This window comes from Babylonia areolata, chromosome 1, assembly GCF_041734735.1.
Source record: "Babylonia areolata isolate BAREFJ2019XMU chromosome 1, ASM4173473v1, whole genome shotgun sequence".
Lineage (NCBI taxonomy): Eukaryota > Metazoa > Mollusca > Gastropoda > Neogastropoda > Buccinidae > Babylonia > Babylonia areolata.
Window position 1 is genome coordinate 48,123,901 of NC_134876.1, and position 11,914 is coordinate 48,135,814.

The 11,914-nt window shown below is 44.3% G+C and overlaps 1 protein-coding gene across 1 annotated transcript in view; it reads left to right on the forward strand.

Moving 5' to 3' along the window:
* Positions 1-248: 248 nt before the first annotated feature.
* Positions 249-11,914, forward strand: part of LOC143292400 (transmembrane protein 26-like) — a 17,274-nt gene continuing 5,608 nt past the window's right edge. The window contains exon 1 of the mRNA XM_076602638.1: positions 249-474. Within this exon, the coding sequence (XP_076458753.1) occupies positions 287-474 (188 nt within the window). The 5' untranslated portion in view covers positions 249-286. The remainder of the gene's footprint in view (positions 475-11,914) is intronic.

Consider the following 11,914-nt stretch of genomic DNA (forward strand, 5'->3'; position numbering starts at 1 on the left):
CACCAACTAAACCACCCCACCAACCAACCACCAAACAAACAAACAAACAAAGAAAAAAGAAAGAAAAAAGATCTGAAAGCTAAAAGAATCACTTGATTCTCTACAAACCAAAGATCTTCACTTCTTATCTGCTGCCTACCAACCATGCCACCCGCACCCCAGCAACTACCCCACCAACTAAACAAAGCCCCCCCCCCCCCACCCCCCCCCTCCCCACCCCCACCAACCAACCACCCACCACCCCATCAACCAACCAACCAGCCAAGCAAGCAAGCAACCAAGCAAGATGGCGGCGTTCAACCGAGTGAAGGCTTTCGTCGTGCGCTGGTTCTTGTGCCTTCACTTTGTGCTGGTGGTGTGGAGGGTGACTGCCTCCTGGTCCCAGGACTACTGGCTGCTGGCCACTGCCATCCTGCCCTTCCTGCTGGAGGGGGCATACACCATTGTCAAGAGAGCCGGCATGGAGTGGCGCCAGTAAGTGGTGGTGGTAGTGGTAGTGGGTGCTTGTCATGGTGGTGGTGGTGGTGGTGATGTGGTTGTGATGATTGTTTATCGTCGTGGGGTTTGTGTTGCGTTGTGTTGGGTTGTGTTCGGACGGGTTGTGTTGGGTTGTGTTGGGTTGGGTTGTGTTGGGTTGTGTTGGGTTGGGTTGGGTTGGGTTGTGTTGGGTTGGGTTGGGTTGGGTTGTGTTGGGTTGTGTTGGGTTGGGTTGTGTTGTGTTGTGTTGTGTTCGGTTGGGTTGGGTTGGGTTGGGTTGGGTTGTGTTGGGTTGGGTTGGGTTGGGTTGGGTTGGGTTGTGTTGGGTTGGGTTGGGTTGGGTTGGGTTGGGTTGGGTTGGATTGGGTTGTGTTGTGTTGTGTTGGATCGCATCATATTGTGTTGCGTTGTGTTGTATCGCATTATATTGCGTTGCGTTGTGTTGTGTTGCGTTGTGTTGTATCGCATTATATTGTGTTGCGTTGTGTTGTATCACATCATATTCTGTTGTGTTGGGTTGTGTTGTGTTGCGTTGTGTTGTATCACATCATATTGTGTTGTGCTGCGTTGTGTTGTGTTGTGTTGTATCACATCATATTGTGTTGTGTTGCGTTGTGTTGTATCACATCATATTGTGTTGTGTTGCGTTGTGTTGTATCACATCATATTCTGTTGTGTTGGGTTGTGTTGTGCTGCGTTGTGTTGTATCACATCATATTGTATTGTGCTGTGTTGTGTTGTATCACATCATATTGTGTTGTGCTGCGTTGCGTTGTGTTGTGTTGTATCGCATCATATTGTATTGTGCTGTGTTGTGTTGTATCACATCATATTGTATTGTGCTGTGTTGTGTTGTATCACATCATATTGTATTGTGCTGTGTTGTGTTGTATCACATCATATTGTATTGTGCTGTGTTGTGTTGTATCACATCATATTGTGTTGTGCTGCGTTGTGTTGTATCACATCATATTGTGTTGTGTTGTGTTGCGTTGTGTTGTGTTGTATCGCATCATATTGTATTGTGCTGTGTTGCGCTGTGTTGCGTTGCGTTGTGTTGTGTTGTTTCTTATCGCATCGCATCGCTTCGCACAGCATAATATTGCATTGTATTGTATTGTATTGTATTGCATTGTATTGTATTGTATTGTATCGCATCACATCGCATCACACTGTGCTGTCCTGCATTGTGTTGTATTACTTTCTTGACACAGCAGATTTCTCGGTGTGAAATTCGGGCTGTTTTTTCCCCCGAAGAAACCTCCACTCCCTAAGTCGTCAAGCAAAAACAAAATGTCATAAAAAAATAAAAATAAAAATAACGGCAGAAGAACACATATAATACATATTTACTTTTGTGGTTGTCAACTTGTCGGCACTTGGTGTGGTGAGGTGGTGGTGCTGATAGTGGTGGTGGTGGTGGTGGTTGTGTGTGTGTGTGTGTGTGTGTGTGTGTGTGTGTGTGTGTGTGTGTGTGTGTGTGTGTGTTTCACACGTTCTTGAGAGTACAGAGTCCAATGCATTGGCCGGAAACGATATGTCATTCATTAGCTGCCCTGCATGTTTTGAATTGTCGGAAATGACGTCACAGCGATTAATGTGTGAGTGAGTAAATGTGTGTGATTTGTGTGTGTGTGTGTGTGTGTGTGTGTGTGTGTGTGTGTGTTTTGTTTGTTTGTTTTGTTTTTTGGTTGTTGTTTTTGTTTTGTTGTTGTTGTTGTTTTTTTGTTGTTGTTTTTTTGTTTTGTTTTTGTTTTGTGTGTGTGTGTGTGTGTGTGTGTGTGTGTGTGTGTGTGTGTGTGTGTGTGTGTCCCCAATTGCATGTCTGTACATAGAAAATATGCGACGAACAGACTAACAAAATTCAGATTAGAAATCTCATACTGTACAAATGAAGTAAAAGCAAGTGAGCCCTACAATTCTAAACATTGTTCAAGACGAATCCGTTGAATCCACACAATCAACGATGTGCATAGAAAAATGTGATTTTCCTGTTGAGGTCTTTCCGTATCAGTGAAAAATTGTTTATTGTGGAATGACATCTTCGTCTTGCTGTTACTACAAACTGTAGTTATTTGTTTCTCTTTCCTTCTCGTCACTTCCTGTACTACACTGGTGCAGTGAACAAACAAACTGATTGTTCGTCGGGCCTGTAGTTGCGTGGGGAGTAGGACTGGCATTGGGGAAATTATGAGTCAGGACTTTTATTTTTATTTTTTATTTACTTACTTATTTATTTTATCATTCATCTTCTTCTTCTGCGTTCGTGGGCTTCAACTCCCACGTTCACTCGTATATACGCGAGTGGGCTTTTTACGTGTATGACCGTTTTTAACCCCGCCATGTAGGCAGCCATACTACGTTTTCGGGAGTGTGCATGCTGGGTATGTTCTTGTTTCCATAACCCACCGAACGCTGACATGGATTACAGGATCTTTAACGTGCGTATTTGATCTTCTGCTTGCGTATACACACGAAGGGGGTTCAGGCACTGGCAGGTCTGCACATATGTTGACCTGGGAGATCGTAAAAATCTCCACCCTTTACCCACCAGGCGCCGTCACCGTGATTCGAACCCGGGACCCTCAGATCGAAAGTCCAACGCTTTAGCCATTCGGCTATGGCGCCCGTCATATCATTCATCAAATGAGATCAAGTTACACCTAGCCAGACAGACCATACACTTAGTGAAAAGGCTACCAAGGTAAGATTACAACCATACATACAACAATAGCATTAATGATAATAATAATAATAATGGATACTTATATAGCACACTATCCAGAAATCTACTCTGGGTGCTTTACAAAAACGCTTTTGTTAACATAAAATATTATTACATACACACACCGAAATGTGACTACACACACACACACACACACACACACACACACACACACACACACACACACACACACACACACACACACACAGCATACATACGTTTTAACATACATGTGTATCTAACAGCTACCCTAACACATACGCACACATAGGCAGGCACAAACTTACATAAACACACGCACACACAATACACATTCATATACATGCATGTAGTTATGTACACATACATATGTATACACACATAGTCAAGCACAGCTAACGCAAAGGAAGTGGACCTGCCGCAATTGAACTTATTGCTGAGGGAAAAGGTGAGCATTAGCAACAACAACAGCAACAGTATCACCATCACCAACAGCAAGGAAAACATCAGCAACAACAACAACAACAACAACAACAACAACAACAGCAACAGCAACAGTGTCACCATCACCAACAGCAAGGAAAACATCAGCAACAACAACAACAACAACAACAACAACAACAACAGCAACAGCAACAGTGTCACCATCACCAACAGCAAGGAAAACATCAGCAACAACAACAACAACAACAACAACAACAACAACAGCAACAGCAACAGTGTCACCATCACCAACAGCAAGGAAAACATCAGCAACAACAACAACAACAACAACAACAACAACAACAGCAACAGCAACAGTGTCACCATCACCAACAGCAAGGAAAACATCAGCAACAACAACAACAACAACAACAACAACAACAACAGCAACAGCAACAGTGTCACCATCACCAACAGCAAGGAAAACATCAGCAACAACAACAACAACAACAACAGCAACAGTATCACCATCACCAACAGCAAGGAAAACATCAGCAACAACAACAACAACAACAACAACAACAATGAAAACAGCAACAGGAGCAGCAGCAAGAACAACAGCAAAATTTGTGATTCGCGCAAACCGCGACAATTGTAACATTAATAAACGTCAAACAGCATCGTTATCATCATCTTCAGCGTCGTCGTCACCGTCATTATTGCCGTCGTCCGTCGTCATCATCATCATCATCATCATTGCCACTGTTATCATTATCATTACCACCAGCACCACTACCGCCATCATCATCATCATCATCATCATCATTACCATCACCATCATCACGATTATATAAAACACCGCGATAAAATCCACTATGATAGGAAAGATTTAACTCACTCAGTACGGCCAGTCCTCTCTTCTCCTCTACACAGACCCCTCGGATGTCCAGTGGGTGTCTGAATGACCCAACCTTTAGCTTCCGTCGATAGAATTGTGGTATTCTTTGTCAACATTCACGTCTTCAGTATAAGAGCCTTCCGCTTGCAATATTTTGATGATGGTAATTGGGGTGAAACGCTGTTAACGTCGTCTCTTTCGCCGTTCGTATGGAAAGATTTAACATAAACGTGGACTGGAAGAAAAAAAAAGGAACAACAAAATGGGTGGCGCTGCACTGTGGTGACACATTGTCCTGTGGGATAGGAACCATACGCATATCAGAATTTCAGACCGTGAAATCAGATGGGACAAAAATAGGACACAATACACCAAAGAAAAAAGGCAAAGAAAAAGCAGATGACAGAAACAGTCTCAAGTTCAATCCAGGCAAGGATTTCTTTACCCACTGTGACAAGTCAAAGGGTGCAAAAGATTTACGGTCTTTGGTCCACAATGAGTGTGTATAGAATTCACAACTTTGGTCTCTGATCTCAGTGATTCTTCTGAAGTTCTCCACATATTCCGGGCTTTGAAAGTGTCCAGATTTCAGAGGTAAAAAGACCCCCTCCTCCTTCTCGTGTGTGTGCGTGTGTGTGGGGGGGTGTGGGTGTGGGTGTGTGTGAATGTGTGTGTGTGTTCTCGCGCGCGCGCGCGCGCGCGCGCGCGCGTGTGTGTGTATGTTTGTGTTTGTGGGGGAGGGGGGGGGGGCGCGTGCGTGCTTGCTTGTGTCCAGTTAAGATGAGAGTGAAAACAGCAAGAAAAGACATTCACCAGTTTCATTCATACCTGGCGACATGTCATCATGATTTCGGCCATATATCATAGATTTGCATAATAATCGAGTGATGTGATCACGAGAGCAAAGAGAATTAATTGGGTTCGTCGTCACCGGCTAGTTGTCTCTTGTTCTTCTTCGTTCGTGGGCTGCAACTCCCTCCTCACCTCACCTCACCTCAGGCCCATAACTGGGGGAAGCCTGAGGACCGCAGACGCAACCTCCCTTCTCCATCTGTCTCTGTCGGCAGCCGCTGGCAGCAGCTCACGTGTGTGGAGTCCGGTCCATTGTTTGATGTTCTCATGCCAGTTCTTCCGCTGTCTTCCTCTTCTTCTCCCGTCCTCGATGGTGCCTTGCATGATTGTTTTGGACAAGCTGGTGTGTCGTGTGTTGTGTCCAAACCATATCAGCTTGCGTCTCTTCACAGTTGAAAGGAGAGGTTCCTGAGGTCCACTTGTTTGTACACGAGTGGGCCTTTACGTGCATGACCGTTTTTATCCCGCCATGTAGGCAGCCATACTCGGTTTTCGAAGGTAGTTGTCTGTTCACCACAATGCGATTTGAATGATCTTTAGCTCTTGCTCGGCCCAGGAACTTGCTCAGCCCAAGAACCTTCTGTCGAGGTCGAGGTTATATAAACAGGGGCTGTACCCCAACAATGCCAGAAGGTAGACATATTTACCATCGGCATTAGTGCCTCGCTTCACGAAACCAGCCATGGCAGGGTTTGGCCAGTGAACTGGGTATATGTTATCATGGTATGGGAGTGGGGCATGGGGGTGGGGGTGGCGGTGGGGTCACCGGGGGGTGGGGGGGAGAGACATAAATGCGAGGGACTGTACCTCTTGTCTGCAACGTGGCACGTTGCTCAGAAGGTCTTTTTTTTTTCTCTCTTGAAAAGAGTAATTTGTTCCGATATTCTCTCTCTCTCTCTCTCTCTCTCTCTGTGCTTACTGTTCAATCTTTGTTGGATGATTAATAACACTGGCCTGTGTAAGTGTGTGCGTGCGTGCGTGCGTGTGTGTGTGTGTGTGTGTGTGCGTGTGTGTGCGTGTGTGTGTGTGTGTGTGTGTGTGTGTGTGTGCGTGTGTGTGTGTGTGTGTGTGTGTGTGTGTGTGTGTGTGTGTGTGATATTAATTCAAATGTTGCTAAAATGTCAGTACAACAAAAAGTTAATCTGACAATAGATGGTTTCAGTCAGTCAGTCAGCATGTGTGTGTGTGTGTGTGTGTGTGTGTGTGTGTGTGTGTGTACGTGCGTGCGTGTGTGTGTGCGTGCGTGCGTGCACGTGTGTGTGTGTGTGTGTGTGTGTGTGTGTGTGTGTGTGTAGGGGTGGGTGTTCCTAAGGGTTGTCGGGTGGTGGTGGTGGTAGTCGTTGTGTGTTTGTGTGTGTGTGTGTGTGTGTGTGTGTGTGTGTGTGTGTGTGTGTGTGTAGAAGCCGAAAGAGGTTACTTAACAGCTGAGGACACACAGGTGAGACAAGCCAGACGTGATTGAAAAGGTGGCAAAACCCAGAGAGAGAGAGAGAGAGAGAGAGAGAGAGAGAGAGGACTGTCGCTTTGGAGATATAGTCTGCTACAGACAGCTGACAAGGCGATACTGTTTGGTAAAGAGATAGGTGGGGGTGCGGAGGTGAGTGGGGGCGGTGGGGGCTGTGGGGGGGGGGGTCAGGGGTTGGCTAGGAGAAAGGGCTTGGGGTGGAGGTGGAGGAGGAGGAGTAGGTGTAAGTGAGGGTAAGAAAAAAAAAAAAGAAGGAGTACCCGAGAAACCGGAAAATGACTTCGCTGGTCGGTACGCCTCTATACTGACGCCATCAAGTGGCGCTGAAGTGATATCTCTCTCTCCCTCCCTTAAATCCCGCGGGCTCCGCCACTCCACACCCCTGCGGCTGCCTCGTTCTGTCAGCCCTCACAAAACGGATGTGTGATTTATTACGGCCACAGTACCATCCACCACACAGGTTCAATACCCTGTCACCCCATGTGCACGTGCTCTCTGGTAGGCTGCGCGGGGGAGGGAGATGTGTATGTGTGGCGTGAGGGGGTGTGAGGTAGGGTGGGGTGTGGGAGGCCGAGGGGAGGGGGGGGACTGGGGGGGGACGGGGGGGGGGGGGGGCGGGGGCGCTTTCAGATTCAGTTTTTTTCAAGAGGCGTAACTGCGCTTGGACAAACCCATTATACACTACACCACTTCCTCTAGACAGATGCCTTAGTCCGCTTAGTCAGGCCTTGAGTGCATATATATATATATATATATATCTTTATGTACCTATCAGAGTGGTTTTCTTCTATATTTTTTTTTCCAGGGGGACAACACTCCGTGGGTTCCTTTTCAGTGCGCCAAGTGCGTGCTGCACACGGGACCTCGGTTTATCGTCTCATCCGAATGTCTAGACGTTCAGTTTGATTTGGGAGAAAGGGCGACAGCGGGACTCGAACACAGACCCTCACGGATTTAGAGTTGACAGATGAGCGTCTTAACCATTCTGCCACCTTCTTCCTAAACGGGGGCGGGTGGGTGGGCGGGGAAACAGACGGAGGGAGGGGGTGGGTTAGTTGGGTCACTGGATGGTTATACAGGTAGGTGGCTTGCAATTAAATGTTAAAAAAGAAAACAAGTTTTCTTTGTAAATTCATCTTGGAGAAATGTCCGAGTTTGTCATCATCCTCTGTGTGTGTGTGTGTGTGTGTGTGTGTGTGTGTGTGTGTGTGTGTGTGTGTGTGTGTGTGTGTGTGTGTGTGTGTGTGTGTTCATATATATCAAGTCCGTTCGGATAGACTACAGGGTGTTCAGAGTCACTAAGAAAGAGGATAGACTACTGGGTGTCCATAGTCACTAAGAAACAGGATAGACTACTGGGTGTTCATAGTCACTAAGAAACAGGATAGACTACTGGGTGTTCAGAGTCATTAAGAAACAGGATAGACTACTGGGTGTTCATAGTCACTAAGAAACAGGATAGACTACAGGGTGTTCATAGTCACTAAGAAACAGGATAGACTATTGGGTGTTCATAGTCACTAAGAAACAGGATAGACTATTGGGTGTTCATAGTCATTAAGAAACAGGATAGACTATTGGGTGTTCAGAGTCATTAAGAAACAGGATAGACTACTGGGTGTTCAGAGTCATTAAGAAACAGGATAGACTACTGGGTGTTCATAGTCACTAAGAAACAGGATAGACTATTGGGTGTTCATCGTCACTAGGAAACAGGATAGACTATTGGGTGTTCATCGTCACTAGGAAACAGGATAGACTATTGGGTGTTCATAGTCACTAGGAAACAGGATAGACTATTGGGTGTTCATAGTCACTAAGAAACAGGATAGACTATTGGGTGTTCATAGTCACTAGGAAACAGGATAGACTATTGGGTGTTCATAGTCACTAAGAAACAGGATAGACTATTGGGTGTTCATAGTCACTAGGAAACAGGATAGACTATTGGGTGTTCATAGTCACTAGGAAACAGGATAGACTATTGGGTGTTCATAGTCACTAAGAAACAGGATAGACTATTGGGTGTTCATCGTCACTAGGAAACAGGATAGACTATTGGGTGTTCATAGTCACTAGGAAACAGGATAGACTATTGGGTGTTCATAGTCACTAAGAAACAGGATAGACTATTGGGTGTTCATAGTCACTAAGAAACAGGATAGACTATAGGGTGTTCATAGTCATTAAGAAACAGGATAGACTATTGGGTGTTCATAGTCATTAAGAAACGGGATAGACTACTGGGTGTTCATAGTCACTAAGAAACAGGATAGACTACTGGGTGTCCATAGTCATTAAGAAACAGGATAGACTACAGGGTGTTCATAGTCATTAAGAAACAGGATAGACTATTGGGTGTTCAGAGTCACTAAGAAACAGGATAGACTACTGGGTGTTCAGAGTCATTAAGAAACAGGATACACTACTGGGTGTTCATAGTCACTAAGAAACAGGATAGACTATTGGGTGTTCATCGTCACTAGGAAACAGGATAGACTATTGGGTGTTCATCGTCACTAGGAAACAGGATAGACTATTGGGTGTTCATAGTCACTAGGAAACAGGATAGACTATTGGGTGTTCATAGTCACTAAGAAACAGGATAGACTATTGGGTGTTCATAGTCACTAGGAAACAGGATAGACTATTGGGTGTTCATAGTCACTAAGAAACAGGATAGACTATTGGGTGCTCATAGTCACTAGGAAACAGGATAGACTATTGGGTGTTCATAGTCACTAGGAAACAGGATAGACTATTGGGTGTTCATAGTCACTAAGAAACAGGATAGACTATTGGGTGTTCATCGTCACTAGGAAACAGGATAGACTATTGGGTGTTCATAGTCATTAGGAAACAGGATAGACTATTGGGTGTTCATAGTCACTAAGAAACAGGATAGACTATTGGGTGTTCATAGTCACTAAGAAACAGGATAGACTATAGGGTGTTCATAGTCATTAAGAAACAGGATAGACTATTGGGTGTTCATAGTCATTAAGAAACGGGATAGACTACTGGGTGTTCATAGTCACTAAGAAACAGGATAGACTACTGGGTGTCCATAGTCATTAAGAAACAGGATAGACTACAGGGTGTTCATAGTCACTAAGAAACAGGATAGACTATTGGGTGTTCATAGTCACTAAGAAACAGGATAGACTATTGAGTGTTCAGAGTCATTAAGAAACAGGATAGACTATTGGGTGTTCAGAGTCATTAAGAAACAGGATAGACTATTGGGTGTTCATAGTCACTAAGAAACAGGATAGACTATTGGGTGTTCATAGTCATTAAGAAACAGGATAGACTACTGGGTGTTCATAGTCATTAAGAAACGGGATAGACTATTGGGTGTTCATAGTCATTAAGAAACAGGATAGACTACTGAGTGTTCATAGTCACTAAGAAACAGGATAGACTGCAGGGTGTTCATAGTCACTAAGAAACAGGATAGACTATTGGGTGTTCATAGTCACTAAGAAACAGGATAGACTATAGGGTGTTCATAGTCATTAAGAAACAGGATAGACTATTGGGTGTTCATAGTCATTAAGAAACGGGATAGACTACTGGGTGTTCATAGTCACTAAGAAACAGGATAGACTACTGGGTGTCCATAGTCATTAAGAAACAGGATAGACTACAGGGTGTTCATAGTCACTAAGAAACAGGATAGACTATTGGGTGTTCATAGTCACTAAGAAACAGGATAGACTATTGAGTGTTCAGAGTCATTAAGAAACAGGATAGACTACTGGGTGTTCATAGTCATTAAGAAACAGGATAGACTATTGGGTGTTCATAGTCACTAAGAAACAGGATAGACTACTGGGTGTTCATAGTCACTAAGAAACAGGATAGACTACAGGGTGTTCATAGTCACTAAGAAACAGGATAGACTATTGGGTGTTCATAGTCATTAAGAAACAGGATAGACTACTGGGTGTTCATAGTCACTAAGAAACAGGATAGACTGCAGGGTGTTCATAGTCACTAAGAAACAGGATAGACTATTGGGTGTTCATAGTCACTAAGAAACAGGATAGACTATTGGGTGTTCATAGTCACTAAGAAACAGGATAGACTATTGGGTGTTCATAGTCACTAAGAAACAGGATAGACTATTGGGTGTTCATCGTCACTAGGAAACAGGATAGACTATTGGGTGTTCATAGTCATTAAGAAACAGGATAGACTATTAGGTGTTCATAGTCACTAAGAAACAGGATAGACTGCAGGGTGTTCATAGTCACTAAGAAACAGGATAGACTATTGGGTGTTCATAGTCATTAAGAAACAGGATAGACTATTGGGTGTTCATTAAGAAACAGGATAGACTACTGGGTGTTCATAGTCATTGAGAAACAGGATAGACTACTGGGTGTTCATAGTCATTGAGAAACAGGATAGACTATTGGGTGTTCATATTCATTAAGAAACAGGATAGACTATTGGGTGTTCATAGTCACTAAGAAACAGGATAGACTATTGGGTGTTCATAGTCATTAAGAAACAGGATAGACTATTGGGTGTTCATAGTCATTAAGAAACAGGATAGACTACTGGGTGTTCATAGTCACTAAGAAACAGGATAGACTACTGGGTGTTCATAGTCATTAAGAAACAGGATAGACTATTGGGTGTTCATAGTCACTAAGAAACAGGATAGACTACTGGGTGTTCATAGTCACTAAGAAACAGACAGTTGGGTTTTCAGAATGACGAAGAAGCAGGACAGACGTAGATACAGGACAGGGTGTTGGGTGTTAAGTGGGCCAGAAACCCCTACGACCAACAGCCTGTTTGCAGACAATCCCCTCCACCCACCCAGCTCTTAACCCCGTCCCCATTACACGTCCCTTCTACCCCCACATACACATTGTTTCCGTCCCCAAGGTCAGCGGACACATGTTTACATAGGCAATCTTTCGAGTCCCTTCACGGGACAAGAATCAACAATGGAAGACTGATCTACGTCATAAAGAAAACCAACAACAACAACCAACCTAGTAAGTTTTTGTGGGTTGTCTAACCCCTTCGATATATACCCATAAATACAAACGAAGACAGGGACTCAGTATTTTAGAGG